Source organism: Bubalus kerabau, chromosome 1 (assembly GCF_029407905.1).
Source record: "Bubalus kerabau isolate K-KA32 ecotype Philippines breed swamp buffalo chromosome 1, PCC_UOA_SB_1v2, whole genome shotgun sequence".
Lineage (NCBI taxonomy): Eukaryota > Metazoa > Chordata > Mammalia > Artiodactyla > Bovidae > Bubalus > Bubalus kerabau.
In genome coordinates, this window is record NC_073624.1 from 183921152 (window position 1) to 183945895 (window position 24744).

General features: G+C 52.5%; 3 protein-coding genes across 20 annotated transcripts in view; 2 read left to right on the top strand and 1 right to left on the bottom strand.

Annotated features, from left to right (window-relative positions):
* Window positions 1-3463, top strand: part of DNM2 (dynamin 2) — an 89410-nt gene extending 85947 nt beyond the window's left edge. For 7 of the 12 annotated variants that reach the window (XM_055544733.1, XM_055544743.1, XM_055544778.1 and 4 more), the window contains 2 exons: window positions 565-816; window positions 1490-2388. In XM_055544733.1, coding sequence (XP_055400708.1) covers window positions 565-816; window positions 1490-1559 — 322 coding nt within the window. In that variant the 3' untranslated portion in view covers window positions 1560-2388. Of the gene's footprint in view, window positions 1-564; window positions 817-1489; window positions 2389-3075 lie in introns of those variants that run through there. The other 5 variants (XM_055544753.1, XM_055544795.1, XM_055544804.1 and 2 more) reach the window with 2 other exon arrangements.
* Window positions 3464-3499: 36 nt separating this feature from the next.
* On the bottom strand, window positions 3500-6498 carry TMED1 (transmembrane p24 trafficking protein 1). Its single transcript, XM_055544842.1, has 4 exons — window positions 6306-6498; window positions 5530-5627; window positions 5211-5394; window positions 3500-4239 (listed from the first exon to the last, which is right to left on the bottom strand). The coding sequence occupies exons 1-4, from the start codon at window positions 6486-6488 to the stop codon at window positions 4021-4023; spliced, it is 684 nt and encodes a 227-aa protein (XP_055400817.1). The 5' UTR covers window positions 6489-6498; the 3' UTR covers window positions 3500-4020.
* C1H19orf38 (chromosome 1 C19orf38 homolog) lies at window positions 5353-24131 on the top strand. Of its 7 annotated transcripts, none has more exons than XM_055544904.1 (11): window positions 6769-7009; window positions 7736-7760; window positions 8564-8688; window positions 10579-10732; window positions 13440-13540; window positions 14841-15149; window positions 17322-17414; window positions 18194-18221; window positions 19197-19234; window positions 20452-20486; window positions 23418-24131. In XM_055544904.1, exons 5-11 carry the CDS (start codon window positions 13510-13512, stop codon window positions 23553-23555), a joined length of 672 nt encoding a protein of 223 aa, XP_055400879.1. In that variant the 5' UTR covers window positions 6769-7009; window positions 7736-7760; window positions 8564-8688; window positions 10579-10732; window positions 13440-13509; the 3' UTR covers window positions 23556-24131. The 7 variants fall into 7 exon arrangements, with proteins under 7 accessions (XP_055400888.1, XP_055400879.1, XP_055400858.1 ...); XM_055544883.1 differs by having other exon boundaries at window positions 6769-6946; window positions 7419-7760; XM_055544894.1 differs by having other exon boundaries at window positions 6769-6946.
* Window positions 24132-24744: the final 613 nt, after the last annotated feature.

Here is a 24744-nt window from a genome sequence, read left to right on the forward strand (position 1 = left end):
ACAGGGCAGGTGGTGCCAGGAGAGAGGGTGGCCCAGAGATGTGTCAGAAGGTGCCGGTCTTTCCAAGCCCTCAGGGAGCCTTGAGGTTCTTTGGAGAGCAGACCCAGCCTCCAGCCTGAGATGCAGCACCCAGAGGGGAGCCTGTGGGTGCGTGGGACAGGGGCCCATGGACCTTACAACCTCTGGAGGCATGCTGGGCTCTGGAAGGATTTTGGGCTTCAAAGGGTGGATTGGCGTCATGGGGAGGCTGGAATGGGGCCAGTGAGAGGGAGATGCCGGAAGGAGTGAGACTAGAGGGAAGCAGGAGCCCTGTTGACTGAGGACAGGTGCTGGGCCCTGGCTCAGGTCCTGGAGGGGCACAGAGGGGCCCAGAGCATCTGTGCTGACCTGCCCAGGACCAGCTACTCACTGCATCTGGCTGGGTGGTAGCTGGTGCCAGCCTGTGTTACAGAGGAGGCCGCCCTCTGGCCAGTGCCCTGGCCCCACCTTGGGCTTCTGCGCCCACACCCATGTGGCCAGTGCACCCGCCCACCAGTTCACCTCACCCCCCTTCTCTCTCCACAGCCCCACTCCGCAGCGCCGGCCCATATCCAGCGTGCACCCCCCAGGCCGGCCCCCAGCAGTGAGGGGTCCCACCCCGGGGCCACCCCTGATTCCTGTGCCGGTGGGGCCAGCTTCCTTCTCAGCGCCCCCAATCCCGTCCCGGCCCGGCCCCCACCCCGGCGTGTTTGCCAACAACGACCCCTTCTCGGCCCCACCTCAGATCCCCTCTCGGCCGGCTCGGATTCCACCCGGCATTCCCCCTGGAGTGCCCAGGTAAGGCTAGACCCCCTTGCCACCTGCCACCTAGAGACACCCGCCTGTGCCCTGCAGGGAGCAAAGGAGTTACCAGCATCCCCGTGGGGCTCACGGGGAAACTGAGGCCCCGAGAGGCCTAATTCACAGAGCAATGGAGTCCAGGCGACTCCCAAGCTCCCACGCCCATCCTCTACATGAGCACGTGGGCCCCCTTGTAGCTCGGGTCCCTCCCATGGGACCCCTTCTGGTTTTGACCAGTTTCCCTTCTGAGGACACGCACATCAGGCGCTGCCCATCCCCTGCCCTGGCTTGCCCCTCCCTGGCTGCCAGGCTCTTTCTTCCCCTTTTCTCCCATGAGCAACCTGTGGTCCAGAGTGGGCGCAGGTGCTAATGCCCCGGTTGGCTCATTCCTTCCCAGCATCAAAGCAGCCACTGTGTAGCACCCAGATGGGTGCTGGCCTACCTGTACTCGTCGAGGTCAGGGCTTCGCACCACCCCAGCCAAGAACTCAGCCAGCTGTTGTGATGGGCTTGGAAGAGCATTCACCATGCTCTTCTTTAAAGTCTATAACTTTACTATGGAACATGGGCAATATTTACAAGGGGTGGGTGAGGTGGGGCCTGGGTCCTCGGCCTTGCCCGGCTTCCAGCCTCACTGCCCTCTCCCCCTCCTGTCTTTATTCTCTTTGCAGCAGAAGACCCCCTGCTGCGCCCAGCCGGCCCACCATTATCCGCCCAGCCGAGCCATCTCTGCTCGACTAGGCTGCAGGGGTTGGGGGTCATGTTCTTGGGAGTCCTCAAGCAGGACCCTCGGTGCAGGAGCTTCGGTGGTCTAAGCCCACCTGCCGCCCCTGGCCCTCCCGTCCCCAGGCGGGACCAGGCTCCCTGCGGGCAGCCCCTGGCTCTTCCCTAACCCTGGCCCCCATCCCCGGCTGGACACAGCACTGAAAGGAGGGCCCCTGGAGCCCCAGAATGAGGGGTGCTGGGGTGTTGCACTTTGGGAGATGGGGTCTCAGGTACCAGAGGAGAGAGCTGCATCTTGAGTGCCATCTTGAACAAGGGAGCCAGGCTGGTGTGGGGGGCGGGGTTCACCCAGGGGGTCTCTGGCCAGGAAAGCCTGAGTGGACCAGGCCTAAGAAACGGCACTGCAGTGTCCATACCCTGTAGGCCTTGCTCTGCTTCTCAGCAGCTGGGGCTCCCAGTGGCTCCCAGGCCCCGCGGGCCCAGCACTACCTGCCCGCCTGCCCAAGTTGTACATATTCCTTCCTCGGCCGCATTAACTGCACGGCCCAGCCTCGGCTGCCAGAGGTGCCTTCACCAGGTCTGGAACACTCAGCCCTGGCCAACCTCTCCCCTCCCTGGGCGCCCCCCTTCTCTTCCTGGGTCCCCAGGGCAGCCGGGGTTCGGGGCTGAATGGGATGGGGAAGCTTGGGAGGGCCTCTGGGTCCCCACCCGGGCCTCCCCCACGGGTCAGGCTCCGGGCGGCCTCTCCATGAGCAAAGCTTCTCGCTCGCTCGGTTTGACCACTGTAAGTGCCTGCACTCTGTACCCTATTAATAAACTACAATAAAGGGAAGACGCTTCTGGTGGCTCGTGTGTGGGCCTTTTGTGTTGCCGTTCAGGCTTGGGGGGGTGGCCTTGCCCCTGTCCCTCCCACCACGGGCCCCCCCCCATACCTCACTCACAGGGCCTCTGCTCTCAGGTGGGAGGGTTCACTTCTACTAGAGGGGAGAGCTTTTACTTTCCTAAACACCTCAGGAGCAGAAGCAAATGTTCCCCCTCCCCCCATCCCCTCGTGGTTCCCAGGTGGCACTGGTGGCCAAGAACCTGCCTGCTAATGCCAGAGACATAAGAGAGACCGGTTCCATCCTGGGTCAGGAAGGTCCCCTGGAGGAGGGCATGGCAACCCACTCCAGTATCCTTGCCTGGAGAATCCCATGGACAGAGGAGCCTGGCAGGCTACATTCCATAGGGTTGCAAAGAGTCAGGCATGACTGAAGCGACTTACCCTGCACACACACACCCCATCCCCACACATAAGATGCTTGGCTGGTAACAGTGCTGATAACAGGCCAGGATGGGGACCTGGGACAGGTGTGCGAGTTACTGAAGGGAAAGGGTATCCTGGCCGCCCACCTTATACTGTGCCTCGGTCAGGCTCCTCCTCACCCCCACAGTCCTGAGGGCTTCCCCCTTCACCCTCTTGGGGGCACAGGCCTTCTGGCTTAGCCCGGGTCACAGTTAAACTTTGCTTTCTGATTTTTTCTCTTGTGCCCAGGCGACCACCTCCATCGGCTCCTGCCCGGCCTTTCTTCTGAGCTTCGTGGGAGACCCCTCCCGCCCGTCCGGCTGCCCTCTTGGGGGCAGGACTGTCTTGGCTGGTGTCCCTGAGCCCCAATCACCAGGCACTGTGATTTTTTTTCTGACCATAATTTATTGACTCTGGTGCCCAGACCACCCTTTGTTCCAGGAGGCTCCCATGCAGGCTTGAGCTGGGCCATCCCTTGGCCCCGTGTGGGGCCCCTGCACAAAGAGCAGGAGGGCCAGGTGGTCTTACAGACTCCGCTCCCCGAGTTCTGTAACCAGACCTCACACCCAGCCCACTCCCCGCTGGGCTGAGGGGCCAGGCCCCTTCCTGTCAATAAAAGTGACTGTTCTGGCAAGAACACTGCAGCCAAGTCTTGTTCCCCCTGGCTCCTGGCACAGCAGGCCATCCCCAGTAGCAGCACAGGCCTTGGGTGGAGCCACAAGGAGAACGCAGGCAGGCAGAGGATCCCGCAGCAGTCAGCCCCCTCCTATCGGGACCTGACTTGGAGGGCCAGTGGGAAGAGAACGGGGAGTTTGCTTCCTGGGCCCAGTCCGGCACTGCACAGGGCTGGTGCAGACTGGAAGACTCTGGCTAAGGCACATTACCGTAGGGGACAGAGGCAGGGCCAGAAAACCCCAGGGTTGCCTTTGAACCCTGCAGTGCCCCCCATGCACCATTTCTAGGAAAACAGGTACAGCCACTGAGCCATTCCTCCTGGAGGGACCCACACCTGCAAGCCAGCCGGTGCTCCCCACCCAGGACCGAAAGGGTGGAGACACGGTGGGTGCCCCACCTTAGGGCTGGAACTACACAGCCTCCCCTTGTGTAGGAAACAGTTGGGGAAGGGATGCCCCTAAGTCTCACATGCATGCGCCGTGCTGCCCCTCCTCTCCCCTGTTCTTCCACGGCAACAGGCTACATAGGCACAGGCCGCTTGTCCTGAAAGAAGCGCTTGAGCGTGCAGACTTGCAGCACGGCCACCAGCAGCAGCACGGCCACGTTCACGGCCGACCAGAAGTTGACCCGCTCCAGGTTGCCTTCTTGCAGGTTGCGGTCACGTGCCTCAAAGGCTCGCAGCAGAGTCAGCACTTGGATGCTGCGCTCCAGCCGGATCCTCATGGTCTCGATGGACTCCTGTGGCAGAGAGGGGAAAGGCAAGGCTTTGTCCTGCAGGATGGGAGTGAGAGTTCGTTTGTGGGGGAGAGAGCTGAGAGCACAGATTCGGTGGCCAGGCTGCCTGAGTCTCAAGCCCTCTGCCATTCACTGGCTGTGTGACCATGAACAAGTAAACAACCTCTCTGGGCCTCAGTTTCCTCCTCCGAATTAAACCTCAGGGTTGTAAGAAATGAATGCCCAATTAGGCATGAAGAGCATACTAACTAGTAAGTAATAAAATGCAGTAGGTGAAGCCAGATTGCTTGGGTTCAAATATTGGCTCTGTTGCTGGCTGTGTGGCCTTAGGAGAATTACTTAGCCATCCTGTTCATCAGTTTCCCCAACTGTAAAATGGGGGATAATTAGAGCACACTCCCTATATATAGGGGGCTTCCCTGGTGGCTCAGACGGTAAAGAATCTGCCTGCAATGTGGGAGAACTGGGTTCGATCCCTGGTGTGGAAGATCCCCTGGAGAAGGGAATGGCTACCTAATCCAGTATTCTTCCCTACATATACAGTGGAGACTTCATGAGTTATTCAAGCCCTTAGAAAAAGGTTTATACCTAGAAATGTTCTACTGTTATTAAGTTGCGGGTACCAGTATGTAGGGGGCTTCCCAGGTGGGGCTAGTGGTAAAGAACCTGCCTGCCAGTGCAGGAGATGTAAGAGAAGTGGGTTCGATCCCTGGGTCAGGAAGATCCCCTGGAGGAGGGCACAGTAACCCATTCCAGTATTCTTGCCTGGAGAATCCCATGGATAGAGGAGCCTGGTGGGCTACAGTCCACAGGGTCACAAAGAGTTGGATATGATAGGACTGAAGCAATTTAGCACGCAGGCACCATTATGTAGGAAAGGTGGGGTCAGGCCCAGGCAGACCCCTGCCAAGGTGAGAGGGCAGGGAGCAATGCCAGAGATCTGGAAGGAGTGGCCCCAGCTCTCCTGGGCGCACCTTGATGTCCTCCATCTTGACTTCCAGAATCTCCTCAGGCTCCACAGCCTCTGCCCAGCCCTCGACCTCCTCTTCATCCTGCAGGCTGTCAAAGATGAGTTCAAAGAACACCAGCTTCTCCGAGATGGTGCTGAAGGAGTTGTCAAAGCACAGCTTGTAGTCCCCGGCTTCCGTGGGCTCCACCCTGGGCATACAGACACACATGACCCTGAGTGGCCGACCGGCTGTACTTTTCGAGGCCGGCAGGGTGGTAACCCGAGGCCGCCGGCAAGGGGCAGGGCTGTAACTGAATCCAGACAGCCAGCGGGACTTAACTCACGTGTGCACACCGTCTGCCTTGCGGGACTCGCTGACCAGCAGCACTCCCTGAGGGCTCTCCAGACTGAAATCCACGTCCAGCCCAGCACCTCCGATCACCTGGGGGGCAGGTAAGAGCAGGATAGAGGACTAGGGCTAAGCCAAAGGCACCTTCCAGAGAACGTCAGGGCTGGACCGACCCGCGTAGACCCATACCGACCACCACCCAGAGGTCTGCATGAGTTCTGACACCTACACCTTCAAGCCAGTCTTGCCCCACTCCCGTCCCTCTGGCGCGCCCCTTGCCTTGGCTCCGCCCCTGAGTTGATGCCCTCTTTTATATGGCCACGCCCCACCCTAGAGATCGCGTCCCGACTTGGCCATACCCCAAATGAGACGACGGAGCCCAGCCTTCTTTACTTAGCCCAACCTCCGAGAAATTATCAGGTTGACCACACCTTTTTTGTACAGCATCCTGGTCTTCCCTCCCAACTCCCTCAATCGACCCAATCCTTTTGACCACGCCCACTCGCGACGGTCCTGCCTTCTGACAGGCTCCCTCGTTCTCCCGATGGCCCCGCCTCCCCGCTGACCCACTCTAGCCCCGCCTTCTATTCCCATCCCTTCCGCTCCCACGCGCTGTCCCCGCCCCTCAGGCTCCCTCTCCCTGGCTCCGCCCTCGTGCGCCTACGCTAGGGCTCCTCCTCCTTCCCTTCTTCAATGTATGCATAGCATGCTCCGGTTTGGCCACGCCCCGTCTCCGTGCCTCCGCTCGCTCCCCAACCCGGGACCCTGTACCTGGTACTCAGTCTCAAGGCTTGCGTTGGCCGGCGCGGACTGATAGAAACACTGCTTCCGCCCCGCAGGCAGCAGGAACGTGAACTCGCCGTCCTGGATCGGCGGGGGCCCTGCCCCTCCCACGCCCACTGGCGGCAGTAGTAGCCACAGGGCCAAGCCTAAGGCCGTGCCGGCCGCCATCATCCGGGTCACTCTCTGGTCTGCTAACCGGTTGCGGTTCCTTTAAGGAATAGCTCTGTCCACTATGCTATTCGGCGGAGTTCATTGGCAGCCGCTTCTGTCCGTTATCCGAAGCCCGCGGAACCAGGAGTGAAGGACCCCCCGAGAGCCTAGCTGCCTGAATGAATGCCTGATGCGCCTGAAAACACTCGATCTTCTACAGATTTTTCTTTGTAAAGCCTCTTTTCTAGCCTCAGTAACTGTGAGGAAAATTACAAAAATAAAACCACGATGGTATATCCTCTTCAGGCAAAAGTTAAGACAACTGTGGTGGAGACAGCTAGGTCCTGCGGTTTTCCCAAAGTACCCCGCGCGCGACTACTGTTGTTCGAATCCGTCTGGGTGTAGTGTGTCGAAAATAGAAGCAGGGCGTGTGCCTGCACGCGACCCGTAGGACTCGTGTATAAAAAAGCTCAGCTAGGGTGGGTGGAGACTTCTATTAACTTGGATTCTTGCCGGTCCCTGGTCCTTGAGCTTGGCCTCAGGTCCGATGCCTAATCTTTCATTCCTTGGCGCCTTAGAACCGTCGCTTTATCAGTCTCCTTGTTTCTAAATCGGAGGTGATGATAATTGAGATGAGGCCTGGCCCATAGTGAGCTCCCTGCATTTTTTACATATTGTTTGCTCGGGAGCCTGGCCTCACCCTGCTCGCGAAGGGTATCCAACTCGACAGCCCAGGTGCTTAGCGTCAGCAGAGAAAAGCCGAGTGTGGGCTTTCAAGGCAGATTGCCTAGTTCAAACCATGCCCCATGCTTTACTTGAGGCATCACACTGCTGGGCCTCAAGGGATGATCTAGTCCTTGACTGGGCTATTGTGAAGATGAAGTAAGATGATGTTTATTTAGTGCTTGGTGCATCCATAGTCCCTCAGTAAACATTAAATTTATATTCCAGGTTTATCGCCTTGCTTTGGGCCTGCCGCCAATTAATCTCTCATTCTGGTTTAGAGAATTTGGAGGCAACCTAAGCAAACAGATAAGAAAGATGTCATTGGAGAATCGGACTGTGGAGATTCCATCCAAACATAAGAAAAAATGTTCAGATTGGCAGTGTTGAGTTGTTCAAGATAGCCTGAAAGAGGTTGGCAGGCGGTGACAATTACGCTTTGAACGCAGCTGGTGGCTGTCAACTACACATTTGGAGAGCTTGGGGAAGTAACACTTTGTAATGTCAAAGTTTATGTATGGTCATGGTTGGTATTCCTTTTGCAGGAGAAGGGCAGGGGGACACTGCAAGGTATGTGGGTGTTCTTTACTGTTGCAAGTTTTTCTGTCATTCAGAGTTACTACTTGAACATTTGGAAGTAGTTGTGGAGAATGGGTGATAAATTTTTGTTAAGGATTCTTTTTTAAAAAGGGGAAACTCACATTAAAAAGAACCATTTTAAGTAAACAACTCAGTCGCATTTAGTATATTCATAATATTGTGCAACCATTACTTCTACTCACTTCCAAAACTTCATCAGGAAGGAATCCCTGTACCCATCCAGCAATTATTCCTCATTCTTTCCTCACCCGAGTCTGGTGATCAATCTGCCTCCATGGGTTTGCTAATTCTGGATATTTCATGTAAATGGGATGTTTGACCATTAGTGTCTGGCTTGTTTTTCTTAGCATAATGTTTTTAAGGTTTATCATCATATCACTATTTCTTTTTTTACAGCTGAGTAGTATTCCATTCCATCTACTGGATGCTTGGGTTGTTTCCAATTTTGGCTATTGTGAACAGTGTCTCTAGGGACCTGTTTGTATATGTATTTGTTTGAGTATCTGCCTTCAGTTCTCTGGGGGTATATACCTGGGAGTGAAGCTGCTGGGTCATATGGTAATTCTATGCTTAACTGTTTGAAAAACTGCCAAACTTTCCCACAGTAAAGTTGCACAATTTTACATTCCTACCAACCATGTACAAGGGTCCCATCCCAATTTTCCTACATCCTCATCAACATTTGTTATATTCCATTTTAATGTTAGTATATTCCTTCTCATGTATATGAAGTGGTATCTCATAGTAGCTTGTTTGTTTGTTTCCTTTCTGAGGATGAGTCCATTTTATTGAGGGGCATCAAGAGAAGGTCTTAGGACTGGGAGGACAATGAGATCTAACATCCTTCTCCTAGCTGGGATCTCCTCAATTTTACAGTCGCTGAAAGCTCAGTGGCTAGGTAGGTTTGTTTCGTTTTGTTTTGTCATGCCACATGGCTTGCAGGATCTCAGTTCCCTGACCACAGGATCTCAGTTCCCTGAACCCTGGCCACAACAGGGAAAGCCCAGAATCCTAACCACTAGGTCACCAGGGAACTTCTAAAAGCTCATAGTGGTTTTGATTTGCATTTTCTTAATGATACTGAGCATCCTTTCATGTGCTTATTGGTCACTTGTATATCTTCTTTGGAAAAATATCTGTTCATGTCTTTTGTCCATTTAAAACTTGGATGTTGTTATTGTCGAGTTATAATATTCATATATTATGGAATGAAAAAGGAAGAAAGGAAAACAGTGAAAAACCTCTCCTGCTCTTTGCCAAACTCTGCTGGAGCACATCAATACTCCATCTGGGTATTTATAACTCTGCCTTAGCCTTCTCTTCCTATTTGCATCAAGCCTAGAAATTGACCAGAGATGAAAGAGTAAGGTCTTCTTAAGTCTTTCCTGATCATCTGTCCTGCCCTAGGTATGCACACTGCTCTCTAAATTCCCCAGGATATATGGGTGCTTTTGAGTGCCTTAATTACCCAAAGAAACTCACCCCAGCTTTTCCTCCCAGCTTTTGCCATGTATGTTATTGTCCACCATTGTAATCTTGTACAGCAGAGAGCTGTGAGTTGTTCCTTTACCTTACAGTGTTTTCTAGGAATACGTTCTGAGTTAAAGCACACTGAGTCAGTCCCTCAGGTTACCCCCAGACATGTTAGAACACACACACACAATAGTGTGAGAATGAGGGCTGTTCTGCTCCCTTAGAAACTGGGAACCGGGGCCCCATGCTGGGGACACAGGTGGCTATCTTCAGATCCTCCACTGTGCTGGACAAGGAGGTGAGGAAGGGTATGGAAAACACCACAAAGCTTTCCTGCCACGTTCAAGTTGCCTCTTCTTGATTTGCATTTCCTTGGTTGACATAAATGTTTAGCTGTTTTCCCGCGTTCAGATAAAATTGATTCTTACCATTTTTGCTCAATTTGTTGATGTTTTGGATGAGATACAGGCCTATAGAGCTACCAACCCCACCTTTTTCACTGTTGGCCGGGACGAGTGGGTGATTCTTTTTTCCCCTCAATTAAGTAAAATCCTCCCTCTCCCCCAGTATTCAACAACATGTACTGAGTAGACACTATCAATGTCCTGGGAGCTGTCATCTCAGTGCTGCTCCACTAAATGATTTCAGTTTCTCAGAGGTGCTCAGAAGTCAATGCTAGATGGGTAGGTAAGGTGACTTATTTCACCTAGGTGGAGTTGGGGAGAGCTTCCCCAAGGAGGTGGCATTGAATTTCAGATTTGAAGTAGTAGGGAGAAGACGAAAGCAGAAAAAAACAGTTCTCTGACATCAAAGGCGCTCAGAGAGTTCAAGGGGCAGAAAGGGGATGAAGGTGGGGTGGGTGGCAGGAGTAGCCAGAGAAGAGATGGGAATCTTGGGCAGACCAGCCCCTCATACAAGGCCCCACTTTCCTATGTAATGTTGGCCCAGAATCTTAGCCAGGGGTTCTTATGACCATGGGGAGTTGGCCGACTGGCTTCTGGAGGTCAGGGATTCCCCTGAAATTATAATCAAAAGATTACAAGAGCGTGTGCTGGGCAGTGTGTTTTGTTTTCCCCACCAGAACCGTTCTCCACCATACTCTGTACTGCTTCACAGCGGGGGTGGAGGGGCGAGGGGGCTGATACCTCCATCCCGGATCAATGTGGCTGCCTTTTCCTCTGCTTTCCAGTTGAGTTTGGCCCTGGTAGGATATCTAAAGGCTTCAGGAAAGGAAGGTCTAGGTATCTATCCCCTGGTTCCTATCTTTTTTGTCTGCATCTTTCAACAAAAGCCCGTAACTCTAGCTCTCTCCAAGTTCCAGGACCACTCCCCCTCCAGCAACTTCAGGCCTGGCTGCTAACAGTGACCATAGGAAGTCACCGTCCCTCATTGCTCCCCTTTCACCCTGTTCGTGACTCCTCAGTTCTGTCTCTTAAAGGCATGATCTGTGTGACAGCTGACCAATACAGGTATGTGTATCTATGTTACTGAATTCAAAATTCCAGGTTATAGATCCCTGCATCACATTAGATGCTCCCAGGACGAAGTCTTCACTTACATCCAAGACCCTAGCCCCTCTACCTACAATGCCCTCCTTCCCTCTCCTTCTCAGGCTTTTGGAGTCAGATGTCACCTCCTCCCAGAAGCCTTCCTTGAACTTCCTGAAGCTAAGTGAAGAACCTTCCTCAGTGACAACTCCAACATAGCACGTCACCAAACGGACTGTCACTGTCTGCTTGTCTGACTCACTGAACTCTGAGCTCCCAAGTGCAGGAGCTGTTTCATTCATCATGGCACCCCTGGTACCCAGCATGGTTCTGAGCCCTGGTGACACTCAGTAATCAGCTGGTGGCATAAATAAACCAAGTATCTCTCCCAACTCTTGTCTCATACACACCCAGAAAAGAGCCACAAAAATAGACTGAGGGAATGTGTTGGCTTTCAAGTCAGACAAGCCCAAAATATTTATTGTTCACTGTGTGCCAAGCACTGATGTAGGCATTGGGAAACTGCAAGAGATACCACAGGCTCTGTCTCTGTACTCTGGAGGAAGATATCTGGATGAATTCAGTAAGCTCAATCATGTTCTATGAACCATGCTGACCAAATCCAATTGATATTTACAGAATATTACACCAAGCAACTGCAAAGTGCATTTTCATTTTGAGTGCACATTGTATGCAGATATATACTGGGCCACTGAAAAAAGTATCGGACTTCCCTGGTGGTACAGTGGATAAGCATCTGTCAATGCAGGGGACACCAGTTCAATTCCTGGTTTGGGAAGATTCCACATGCCTGTACAACTAAGCCCGTGTGCCACAAGTACTGAGCCAGTGCTCTGGAGTCTGCGAGCCACAACTAGTGAAGCACACGCACCTAGATCCCATGCTCTGCAACAAGAGAAGCCACCACAGTGAGAAGCCCTCTCACTGCAACCAAGAGTAGCCCCCTGATCGCCACAGCTAGAGGAAGCTGGCAAGCAGCAACAAAAACAGCGCAACCAAAAATAAATAAAGAAGTTAGGAAAAGAAGTGCCAGTTAAGCATATGGTAACTGGAAGAAAGAATAAAATAAAGATAAGACCACGAAGCAATGAAATAGAAAACTGAAAATAAGGGAAAACAACAAAGTCAAAAGTTGGTACTTGGAAAAAGATTAAAAAACTGAATAACCCCCAGTGAGACTAATCAAGGAAAAAAAAAAAGAGAAATAAAGCACAAATTACTATTATTAGGGATCAAAGAGGAGACATCACTACAAACCCTACAGACATTAAAAAGCAAACAAGGAAATTTAAACAGGTTTATAGCGATGAGTTTGATATCGTAGATGACATGGACAAACATGAAAATACACGCATGCTAGTTGCAATCAAAGAAAATTACAAGGTACTACCCTGGAATTGAGAAAGGGGATTTTTCTAAGCTCAGAGGAATCTGGGAAGATTTCCTAAAAAATTAGCATTTAAACTTGAGACATGGACTTCCCTGGTGGTCCAGAGGTTAAGAAAGTGCCTGCCAATACAAGGAGCACGGGTTCAATCCCTGGTCTGGGAAGATCCCAAATGCCGCAGAGCAATTAAGCCCGTGCACCACAACTACGGAAGCCTGAATGCCCTAGAACCTGTGCTCCACAAGACAAACCCCCATAGGAAGAAGCTTGCACACCAGAACTAGAGAGTAGCTCTCACTCGCTGCGATTAGAGAAAGCCTGTGCAGCAACAAAGACCCAGCACAGCCAAAAAAAAACCTCTAAGACCTGAAGGAGAAGTGGGATTAGATCAGGTTGACAGAATTGTGTTCCATGCAGGGATGATGGCATACATGCAAAGGTCCTGAGGTTGAAATCAGCTTTGTGTATCTAAAGAAAAAAGTCCACTCTAATGATCCTTTTTAATGTTGGCAACTACACACTTGCATCCTTCCTGGGTGTAAACTTCTAGGTGGGCCTGGTAGACTTGACCAGAAATGTTTAGAAACCAAGGTTGGTAAGACAGGCGTTTGGAAATTTCCTGGCTATCAATAGGAGGCAATTTATGCTGCAAACAATGTCATTTCTTCCATTCTGGAGCTGATGTTTGCTTTCACCTGACTGGTGAAGCTCCTGAGACACAGGAGCTTGTGTGGCCTCACCCTATGAACACTCACACTCCACGAACTGATACACTTTGTCTCATAAATTCTTTGGAGCTAGTGTCTGCTACTCTTAGCCCTATTCTTCCAGGCGGCAAGCGGAGGACTTGCCAGGAAGGCCAGGAAGGACTGTCCCTTGCCTGAGGTCACAGAGGCCAAGCCCTAATCATCATGCCCTACCAACTTCCACCCTACACGTTTCAACTTCTGGGCACATGTTGGGCCACCTTTTGTGACTTGGGCCTGGGTTTCCCATACAACCCACGTTCCCTGCACTTCCTCATGCCCAGTTAGGAAAAAATAAACACACACACACACACACACATACTGGACTATCTCATCCACCTTTTCCTCCCATCTGCCGAACCTGGGCCCCCAAGGAGCAGTGAGGTGCCAGGCTCTGGTGTGCGTCTGTGGAAGAGGTGGGGAGGGGAGAGAGTCCCTTTCGGTGCCCAGTGTGTGTGTGTGCAATTTCCTGCCAGTGAGGAAACACTCAGCTCAAATCAGCCCTGGTTCTCCTTTCCCTGCTCTGGCCTCACAGGAGGAGCTGGCAGCGAGCCGTGGGCCACCCTAGCCTCCGCCAGATTTCCTGACCAAACGCGGGAGGAGAGATGCCCTGGATTGTCCTGCTGTTTGCAGCCGGTGAGCTGATGCCCCTGCGCCACCCCTCACCCTGTTCCGCTCCCTCCATCCACCACCTTGTCTCTGCTGGGGGGCGGCGGGGAGGGGTGCATGCACACAGAGCAGGAGCTGGAGAGGCTGAGCCCTGACAGATTTGCCCCAGAGCCTTGGAAAAGGTGCTGGGGGGCATGCGGAGCATGGACATCTCTTGTGGGGTCTCAGTACCCCCCACATCACAGGTATTAGAAATGCCACCCCACTGGAGACAGCAGTGCCCACACCCCATGACTCAGCCCTGCTTGGCCTCTGCAGGTTTCTACCCCCGGGACTGGGGCAGCAGGAGGATCTACTGGTTGGTCGGAGAGGGTGAGAGGAAAGCTGGATAAGGAAAGGCTTGTGTCGACCTCACCTGAGCCAGACACTCCATGCAGGAACCTGGGGCCACTGGGGAGACACTGGTCCCTCCTGCAGGAAGCCGTGCCCTGAAATCGTATCCCTCATCACAGCCTGGGAAACAAGACAGAATCACTCTGCCCTCCCCTTCTCCCCTTGATCACCCCCACCTCCTGCTACCCAGACTCCTTGAGCACTCCACACCCCTTCCAGCCTCCAGCCTTTGCCTGAGATGGTCCCTCTGCCTAGAATGCTCGCTCCCAGCTCTTCCGTGCTGTGTCTTCAGGGAAGCCCTCTCTGGCTACCCCATCACCCTCGTCTCCTTGAGAATGTCAGCTCCCCAGCAGGCATGTCTTATCTGTTCATCTGTCTGTCCGTCTGTCTCATCCACTGCTCTGTCCCCAGAGCCTAAACAGGGCCTGGCACATGGTCAGTGCTGTTGATAGAAGTAATACGAGTGTAATTGTGATGCTGTGTAACATCCACGGCTATTATAATAAAATGACTCCAACAACATGACCTCTCACCATGTGCTGGGCGCTTGATCCTCTCAACATAGCAGTAGGGTAGGGACAACTAGGGGCTTCCCAGGTGGCGCTAGTGGTAAAGAACCTGCCTGCCAATGCAGGAGACACAGGTTCAATCCCTGGGTCAGGAAGATCCCCTTGAGCAGGGCATGGCAACCCACCCCGGTATTCTTGCCTAGAGAACCCCATGGAGAGAGAAGTCTGGCAGGCTATGGTCCATAGGGTCACAAAGAGTCAGACATGACTGAAGCGACAGCATGCACTCACAAGGACAACTAGCCTCCAGTTGTACATAAAAACCAAGGCCCAGAGAGGGGGAGCCATTTGCCCAAGGCTACACAGCCAGGCTGGCCTCTGCTCTAACCACCCACCCACCTAACCTCCCCTATCTTGCTTTGCAGGCTCCTTGGCGATCCCGGCGCCATCCATCATGCTGGTGCCCCCACACCCCAGCAGTAAAGAGGACCCCATCCACATCTCGTGCATGGCCCCCAGGGGTTTCCCAGGGGCGAATTTCACGCTGTACCAAGATGGGGAGGTGGTGGAGCTCCTGAAAGCCCCCAAGGACCAGCTCAGGGTCATCTTCAACCTGAGTGGTGGCAGCAGGGAGGTTCGAGGGGGACCGTTCTGCTGCCAGTATAGCGTGCTCGGCGAGAATAGGCAACCCCAGCTGTCGAACCTCAGCGAGCCTGTGCACGTCTCCTTCCCAGGTAAGTCCCTCCCATCGGCCCTCACTGCCCAGGCTCCATCTTCTCACGGTGGAACCTTTATAGGCGCTCTTCTCTCCACCTGGGAGTCATCACTCTTCCAACTTGCCAGGAGTTTCTTTTCCTCCGTGGATGGAAGAGCCTGGTAGGCCACAATCCACAGGGTCGCAAAGAGTCGGACACGACTGAGAGACTTCACTTTCACTTTCACCACATGCAATGGGTACAGTCATTCTTCCCATTTTCCAGATAAGGAAACTGAGGTACAAGAGCTGAAGAGGCTGGCGCAGGTCACTCAGCCAGCAGAGCTGGAGTTCCACCGGCCTCTGAAGTCCAGACATTAGCAGCACCTTTCCTTACTGGCCACAGTATTTATGAGCACCTGCTATGCACCAGGCACTGCCCTTGGCATTGCAGGCTCAGCAGTGAATGAAACAGAAGTCCCTGCCCTCTTGCACATTACGAGGGGGTGGCAATGGACATCAGATGATAAATAAGGAGTTTTATAAATATTCAGCCAGCTAGTAGGGGACAAGGGAAGTAACAGGAATGAAATACAGCCTGGTGAAGGGCATCTTTTTTTTTTTTTTGGGTTGTGCCACGTGGCTTGCAGGATCTTAATTCCCCTACCAGATAGGGAACCCAGACCCTAGCAGTGAAAGTGCTAGAGTCCTAACCACTGGACCACCAGGGAATTCTCAAGGGTGTCATTTTAAACAGAGAGGAGAGTGATCAGGGAAGGTCGTTCTGAGGAGGTGATGTTTGAGCCTGAAGGATGAGGAGCCAGCCACATGGCTGTCTGGGGCAGGAGGGTTGCCAGCAGAGGAAGCTGGCTGTGCAAAGGCCCTGAGGCTGGAGCGTGCCTGGTGTGTTTGAGGGGCGTGGAGGTGCCCCATATGACTGAAGCATAGCAAGCAAGGGGAAAGTGGCAGGGGGCTGAGAGCAGGGGGAGGCAAGGAGGATCATGCAGGGCCTTTGCTGCAGCAACGACTTGGGCTTTTTGTCTGACTGTGACTGAAGCCCTGGGAGTGAAGATGTCTTCCTTTGGTCTTTCCAGGAGTGGGGGCTGGGCCTGGTCTTTGGATCAAGGAACAGGAGGGAGGGGAGGGAGGGAGGGAGGGAGGAGGTGACTCCCTGCGTCACCAACAGTCAGAACTTTCCTGCTGCAGAGAGAAGGTTGTAGCCAGCAGAGGCCCACAGGTTGTGATGACAGAACACTCTGTGTCCTTCCCTGGCCTCAAGTTCCACTATCAAAGGCCCCCTTCTCTCACCTTGGTCCTGTGGTCTCAGAGTAGGGCAGTAACAGCTCTCCTGCCCCAGATGAAAGAATGAACAAGGGCTAACACTGAGAATACCCAAGTGAGCACCTCTCCTCCCCTCCTGGCTAGTTCCTGACCTGTACTAGGGTCCGGGCATCTCCTCCTGGCTCCCCTGAGAGATTCCTTGCCTCTCTCCAGGGAGGGGTAGCCAGATCTCTTGCAGAGACATAAACTCTGGAGCCGGGGATTCATGCTTCTGTGGGTACCTCTGTGTGGGCCTCAGAGTCCACCATGTGGCTGGGGATGGGTGTCGTCTGACCCCGTTACCCAGCCAGCAAGACTCTTCAGACCACAAGTAACTGAAAACTGGACTCAAATTGGCTTCAGCAACAAAAGGGGATTTGTTGGTTTACTGAACTGAAATTTGTTCATGGCACTGATTTCCATCATGGCTGGATCCAGGTGCTCAACGGTGTCAGGAATCATGTGCCACTTCTCAGCTCTGCTTTCTTCTGTGTCTTATTCTTAAGCAGGCTCTCCCTCTCATGATGTCAGAATTGTATACCTTGGAGCTCCAGATGTATATCCTACCGGCTTTGCAATGCTGGCCTGAGGAATAAGCCTCTCTTCCCAGTAATCTAGCAAAGTCCAGAAATTAGTTTCATTGGCTCAACTTGGGCAACATGCCACTCCCTGAACCAATTAGGTTAGCCAGGGGTAGGGAATATGCTAATTGGACAGACAGAGTTGCTAGATCCCCAAGGTCTAGCTATACCTAAACCAAATGTTTCTGGGGTAGAAGGGGAGGGCTGGCTCTCTAAAGGTAGCCCAGATGTATGCCAGGAGTCCCACTTTCTTCCTGCACCCCCACAATTCCATGGCCTACCCAATCTCTTTTTTCCCCATCTTCCTCTAGTGCCCACCTGGATCCTGGCACTCTCCTTGAGCCTGGCTGGAGCCGCTCTCCTCCTCGCTGGACTGGTGATCATTGCCCTGATCATCAGGAAAGGTAACAGCAGGCAGAGGAAGCGTGGCTCACCGGAACTTGCAAATCCACTAAAATCCACTCCAACTCACATCCATTTTTAGGAGCACAGAGGCACACAATTGGGAGTTCTTACTCTAAAAACTTAGCATTGAAGAACCTTTCAGAATTTCAATGGTGGTGGTGGGCAGGGGAAATTCATATATATATATATATATATATATATATATATATATATATATATAGTAAAATATACACGATGTAAAATTTGCCATTTAACTTTTTTTAATTTATTTTTTATTATTTATTTTTTAAATATTTTTGGCCATGCCATGGGGCTCGTGGGATCTTAGTTCCCCAACCAGGGGTCAAACCTGAGCACCTGGCAATGAAAGTGAACCGCTGGGGAATTCCTTTTTTTTTAAAGGTTTAGTTTTTAAATTTTAACTTCTACTGCTCTACAACCATCACCACCATCCATCTCTTCATCTTCCTAAACTGTAACTCTGTCCCCATAAATACCAACCCCTGTTCCCCCTCCCCCAGCCTCTGGCACCCACTGAAATCAGTATTTAAAAATAATCCTTTTACATTTTTGTACCTTGCTTGAAGTTTTTACCAACATACATTACTCATGTAATTGGGAGGGAAAAGTGTCTTCAGTAACTCCCCTGTTGAGAGGGAAATTTGCCAGGGGAGAAGGCAAGGCTGGGTGGCAAATGTACAAGACGCCTTGTTGGTTTCTTAGCTTTTTGTAACCACAACCAAAATCTAACAAATGCTTTTTGTTTGTTTGTTCCCAGTTAAAGTAAAAAACTTGAACAAGAGACGGTGAGAACATCCCTGGAGACCCTCAGAGGGTAGTTTTTTGGGGAAAAAGGCAAACTCCTGTCCCAAGGCAGGAGTTTCTGATGGGCATTGAAGAGCTGGCCGGGTTCTAGGGGCAGATGGGTACTTACAGGGCTCCATCTCAAAGAGCACCCTCTGGTCAATGGGCGGGTTAATAAAAATAGGTGCTACTATGGCACCCCACTCCAGTACTCTTGCCTGGAAAATCCCATGGGCAGAGGAGCCTGGTGGGCTGCAGTCCATGGGGTCGCTGAGTCGGGCACGACTGAGCGACTTCACTTTCACTTTTCACTTTCATGCATTGGAGAAGGAAATGGCAACCCACTCCAGTGTTCTTGCCTGGAGAATCCCAGGGACAGGGGAGCCTGGTGGGCTGCCGTCTATGGGGTTGCACAGAGTCAGACACTACTGAAATGACTTAGCAGCAGCAGCAGCATGAAGAGCTTAAGGTGTGCTCCGCACTGTACTCCATGCTGTGCTGGGCACTCTGGACCTTGAGTTCACATTATCCTCGCATCAGCCCTGGAAGTAGGCTCTATGAATGACCCCTTTTAACAGATGAGGAGACTGAACCTTCCTCGCATTCTTTTATTGCCAGTTGCCAAAATTTGTTGAGTAATCATTCTAGAAACCCATAGTGAGGGGGAGGCGGGTGGGGTGCCCTCGCGTTGTGCAGCCCCCATTGTGTAGCCTGTAGACAGTGGCCCTGGTTCTTGGGCATCAGAATATATACTGGCCCCAGCCTCGGTTTCTCCTCTCGGAGAGGGGCAAACACCTTGCTGCCTGGTGGCAGAGTAGCCCCAGTGGGGCTCCTGCAAGATATTTCCATCTGAGGGGTTTCGGTGTGGGCGAGGGAGGAGGTGGGTGGGGAGGAAGGATCAAGTTTGGGGCCAGGGCTACCCGGAAGGAGCCTCCTGCCTAAGACAAGTCATCACTTTCTCCCGAATCCCTCTGCAGAGAGCGAGAATCCTGCTGGGTTAACATCGCCACCACAGGTCTGTGCCTCCGTGTTCCTGTCCCTTGCCTGGGCGGAGTCACTGCCTCAAAATGCCATCGGGTCTCACTAGTTGCTGCTGAACCCCATCTACAGCTGTTCACTTCCCTTAGAATCCAGAACACATGCTCCTCCTCTTTCCCTTCCTCCTCCCCCCTCCTTTTCCTCCCAGTTTTCACCTCTCTCTCTTTTTCCTTTTTGGTGCGAACAGCTTTCACCTCTTACCTTTCCCTGCCCTATCCTCAAGCCGTTCACTCATCCCGCCCTCTGCCTAGAATATTTTTCCTCCCTGTGTGGTCTCCATCTAAAGGTCACCTCCTCTAGGAAGCCTTCCCTGACTCCCTAGGCAGGATCTATTCTTTCTACTTACATTCCCCCAGCACCCTGTCATACTTCTTAGCTCTCAGTAGACACACAACTGAGTAATCATTGCATGCTTGGGTGTATGATACTCACCGCCAGTACTGGACCATCAGCTCCAAGAGGGTGGGGAGTTGAAACTGTCTTGTCCACCACGGGGGCACCCAACTTTCCCAGTGCCTAGCAGTCCTTAATGGAGCCCCACTTGTGGTCCAGAACATGCTGTTCTGCTGGCTTCCACCAGGGGGGCAGAGAGAGAGACTGCCTGTGAGGTGTGATACCCAGGAAGGGGCCCTACGCAGAGAAAACTCCACTCTCTGTACCTCTTTCAGTTTCCCGTATTCATTGAGCATCTACTATGTGCTAAAGCCTGAGGGCTCCTGAGATAACCAAGACAGAGGTGATTTCTGTCCACAAGCCTACACTCCAGTGGGGAAACAGCCCATGACAAGCTGGACACTGTCTGGGCTGGGAGGGTGGTCCCCAGAGGAAGTGGTGTTTAAATCAGAGAACTACAGGGGGGAACAGGGAGTAGCTGGGTGAAGGGTGGGCAATTAGTGGGAGAGCCCAGGATAGGGGGAGAAAGCAGGAGCTGAGACGAGGCACCCATTTTCTGGAGGGCAGCCAGAGGTCACCTAGGGAGAGCTCTGAGCAGAAGAGGGACACAGTTCAATTTGCAGCTCTTCACCCTGCAGAAGGGCTAGTGGGCGGACAAAGAGATTGCTGGGTGATGGACTCCATGCCCTTCCTTAGGGTGGATTTAGGGCCTGTGGGCTTGTGGGGAGGGCCTGGGAAGTGGGGGGTGAGCAAGAAATCTGAACTGGCCCTCACCCTGGTCTTCCTCTCTTTCTGTTCCAGACATGTCCTTCGACAATTCCCTCTTTACCATCATGGTAAGTCATCCCGTTTCTTGTATCCAGTTTTCTGCTTCCTGTTCTGACCATAGGAAGATGGGGGCTACCAGGGGGGCTGGGCTGACCTGTTGTTTCTGGACTTCTAGGGCCTGGGAAAAGCCCAGAATCACTAAGCGGGGCTTGTTTTTGAGCTGAGAGTTGGTTCTGGAAAATTCCAGGGGATTGGAGGTAGCCACGCTGTCCAGGGCTTTGTGGAGCAGTGGGCAGGCCCCTGGTTGTCAGCACGGCCTCTGTACTCAAAATGGTAACAAAAGATGACCTGGGGGCTTCTCTGGAGTCACGGAGCCTTATGACAGTCTGGTATAAAGAAGACCACTTTCATGTTCAGTTTCAAGAATTTCAGCTTAGTTGTCCAGACATGTATTCCCTTTTGCGGGAAGAAGGTCTCAACCTTCATACCCACCCCTGCTCCTCACCTCCTGTTTAGTAAGGCATTGCTCTCCCAGATCACATAGCATCCTGGCTAGAATTTGAAACCTGGTCTATGGATCTCCTCTGCACAGCTGCATTTTATGGTGGCCTTGGGGTAATTATTATTCAGTAAATTAGAGATATCTGACCCGTGGATACCATGGATGAAGACAGTTGTCCAGCTAGGGGAATACCCTGGCTGTCCAGTGGTTAGGACTTTGCACTTCCGCTTCAGGGGCCACGGGTTCTATCCTTGGTTAGGAAACAAGATCCTGCAAGCTGCCGTGTGGCCAAACACAGAAACAAAAAAATGTCCGGCTAGCTTCTCTCCATGCAGAGATGGGTACAGGTCTGGGGTGCAGGTGGTCCCACTTGAGGTGGCCTCAGGAGTCCTATTTGTATAAATGGATGCTTTGGGACCGTAGTGAGGGAGCTGGGGGTGGAGTCAGTTGGCTTGGGGTGCCACTGTAGGAAGTAGGGGTGGGTGGAGGATTGGATGGGTTTGACATAGCCTTCCTGGGCATCTGGATAAGAACAAGATAAGACCCTTCATCTCCTGAGCTTCTTAAATCCACAGGGGGAGACAGACGATAGCACTTTGGGTAGGGGGTGCCCAGGAAGCTAACACATTCAGATGGGAGGTGTGGGAGGTCTAGGAGATAAGTGACAAGCAGGAGATAGCGGTGGAGGATTGATCCAGGCTCAGGGCATGTTCTCCACACGGCCCAGTAGAACTGGTGCATAGGAGTGAGGAGTGGAGGGGGTTCCTGTGCAGAACTTTGACTTTTATCCCAAGTGACGTGAGAGCCCTGGAAGGTTTGGAGCAGAGAGATGTGACCTACTCTACGTGCCCACGGGCGCCCTCTGGTGGCTTCAGCGAGCACAAGCTGTGGGGGCCGTGGGATGACAAGAGCCTGGGGACCAGGCGCAGACAGCTCAGATGGTTCAGGCGCCAGACGTAGTGGGTAGTTTGGTCCAGCGTGCTGGCAGCGGAGGTGGAAGGCGCGAACAGATGCAGGTCAGATTCAGAGGATGGGAAACACGGCACTGATTTCAGAGTAGATGAGTGGGCGGAGGGAGAAGGAGCTGTGGCGGAGTCCTTGAGAGACAAGAGAGGGGCCACCTCACCCAGTGATGCTCCAGAGCAGATGGAGACTGGCCTCAGTCACTGGTATACAGATGGTGGGAGGAAGGCGCTTGGCACCGACCTGTCCAGTCCTCTGAGGTCTCAGTTCAGGGAACAAGCTGTTGAGAAAAACCTGGAGGGTAGGGCATGTTCTAAAACCCTCCCTGAGAAGCCACACTGCTCAAGGCACTAGCCTGGTGATTTCTGCTTCCCTCTCCCCACTTTTAAAAGGCATTTAAAACGAAACGATGGGAAGAGAGGAAAAAAAAACAAGGAAAAAATAACATTTCTCAGTATCCTAGTCCTGGAGACTTTAAATACAAACGTATATGGATTATGAAATGCATCCAAATGTAAAAATTATCTATAATCTATATTCATAAAGTTCTCTTCTATTTCTTAATCCCTCTGCACCCACTGGTCTCCACTCTGCACACACATATGCAGGTAAACGACCATTAGGAACTTCTTGCACATATGAGCGAGCAAAGGCAAAAATAGCAAGTCTGTATCCTCACTCTTTTTAACACAAATGACAGCATGCTAACCACACTGTTATGCATGGATGGCTCTTTTCTTTAACAGTAAGTTCTAGTGATCTTTTCTAGTTTTTTTTTTTTAATCATTGTAAAAACAAATGAAATTTACCATTTTAGTCATTTTTAAGTGTACAGTTCTGTGGCATTAAGTATATTCCTATTGTTGTACGACTGTTATCATCATCATCCTCAGAACTGTATCTTGGAAAACAAACCCTGTCAAGGAGTTCCTTGGTGGTCCAGTGGTTAAGATTCACCATTCTACTGCAGGGGGCCCAGGTTTAATCCCTGGATGGGGAACTAAGATCCCACAAGCTGCAAGGTGCAGCCAAAATAAAACACAACAAACTTCTTTGCCTATTAAACAACTCCCCCACCTCAGACCCTGGCACTCACCATTCTGCCTTCTGTCACTTTGGTGGATTTGCCTCTTCTGGATTTTTATAGAGAAATGATGCCATACAGTGTTCATCTTTATGAGTCATAGCCACCCCAGGATGAAGGGTACTGCCACTCTCCCCCACTGTACAAAAGGGGGAACTGAGACATAAAGAGGTCCATCACACCACTAGGAAGAGGTGTAGCTGGGATTTGAACCCAGGCTGTCTGGTTCCCTTTTCAGTAGACAGCAAGACAGGACAGAGGGCAGGATCAGGGGCCTGCAACTGTGTTTGTGTGCAGATGTGTCTGTGTGTGTGTGTGTGTGTGTAGTAGGAGGGGGCAGTGAGGTGAGACCTGATGGACTGTGGGAGTCTCAGCCTCAGAAAATGGGGCAACCCAAGATCCAGAAACCCCAAATCACTTCATTCTCTATTTTTCCCTCTATGGACAAAGAAAATGACTTCAGAAGAAGATGCAGCCAACCTGGATGCTCCTTCAGGCTCCACTGAGACACCTGGACCCCGGAAGAGGCCCACCTCCACGTCATCCTCACCTGAGCCCCCTGAATTCAGCACATTCCGGGCCTGTTAGGGGAGCCCCTCTCTCTGCGTGCCCTCTGTTCAGCCCTCCCCTTGGAGCTGGCCAGGCTGTGTAGGGCCTCAGGTCCCTCCAGCTACTTTGGGGACTTCTGGCTGCTGCTTTCTCAGGGAACTGAACACAAAAGACAAAGGGGATCCCTGGCCTTGTGATCTTCCTCACTGAGAAGCAGAAGTGGGAGAGGGGGCGAAAGCATCGACCTGGAGTCTGGATGGAAAGCAGGAAGCATCTCAGGATTTCCAATTTCTCAACCTACCAGAGGAGAAGGATCCCTTCTGGCCGTTAGCTGGGCTGTTATGAATCTGAGCCTCACACACTCCTCCAGTTTCCTCCTTCCCATCACACCTGATTTGGCCAACCTGACTGGATTTTTGGAGCATAGGGTACACTGGGTGGGGTATATTCTGTGTGCCCTGCTGGCATGCCTAAGTTATTAATTATAATGTTTGAGCTGTTCCCAAGGTCTCTATGGGGTGTAGTCCTTCAAGCCCAGGACCTCTGATGTCTAATCACTGATTCCTAGGGGATGGGGAGAAGTACCCCTCAAGTGCATGCAGTCAGGGTGGTGTCTGGGGAGGGCCATGGGGGTGTCGGGAGAAGAGATCTACGTGAGGCAAGGGGCCTCAAGCTCCTTTGGAAACCCTGAAAGAGAATGGGGCCCTGGAGTAGGGGATTCACTGGCCAGTCATCACTGCGGGAAGGAAGAGTGAATGAGGGGGTCAGGGGATAAGGGGGGTCCAACAGTTTTTTGTGGGTAGAAAACAGTGAAGGGCCTAAGAATGGAGGAGGAGGGCACTGGGGGAAGGGGAAAAGAGGAGCAGTTGAGTGCCGGAGAGGGGTTAAAGATGGGCTTCAGGGGCCAAGTCCTGGCTCAAACTGCTCTTCAAGCGGGCGTGCTGGGGGGTGGGACCACAGGCTGGGGCGTGGTCCTACGTTGTGTCCCCGCCACTCCAGCTCTTCTCAAGAAAGCAGAACCTCACAAAGCAAGGCCCGGTGAGGGAGGAGCTGGACCGGTATAGGGGCGGGGCCCCTTCGAAGTTGGACCCCGCCCCTCTGCGTGCCGCCTCACAAAGCCGGGCGGGACCGGGGGCGGAGCCAAGCCTCAGGCGTCAGACCCGCCCCCGCCGGTTCCCTGGCCAGAAAGCCACCTCACAGCGCGGCCGCCGGCGTGGGGCGGGGCCCG

Bases quoted from the DNA above. Each gene is read 5' to 3' on its own strand.
- TMED1 (XM_055544842.1), bottom strand. From the start codon at position 6,488: ATGATGGCGGCCGGCACGGCCTTAGGCTTGGCCCTGTGGCTACTACTG. The intron at 5,628-6,305 runs GTACAGGGTCCC...CCTGCCCCCCAG, and splicing joins GCCTTGAGACTGAGTACCAG to GTGATCGGAGGTGCTGGGCT. The intron at 4,240-5,210 runs GTGCGCCCAGGA...TCTCTGCCACAG, and splicing joins TCAAGATGGAGGACATCAAG to GAGTCCATCGAGACCATGAG.
- C1H19orf38 (XM_055544913.1), top strand. From the start codon at position 13,510: ATGCCCTGGATTGTCCTGCTGTTTGCAGCCG. The intron at 13,541-14,840 runs GTGAGCTGATGC...CTTGCTTTGCAG, and splicing joins TGTCCTGCTGTTTGCAGCCG to GCTCCTTGGCGATCCCGGCG. The intron at 19,235-20,451 runs GTCTGTGCCTCC...TTTCTGTTCCAG, and splicing joins GGTTAACATCGCCACCACAG to ACATGTCCTTCGACAATTCC.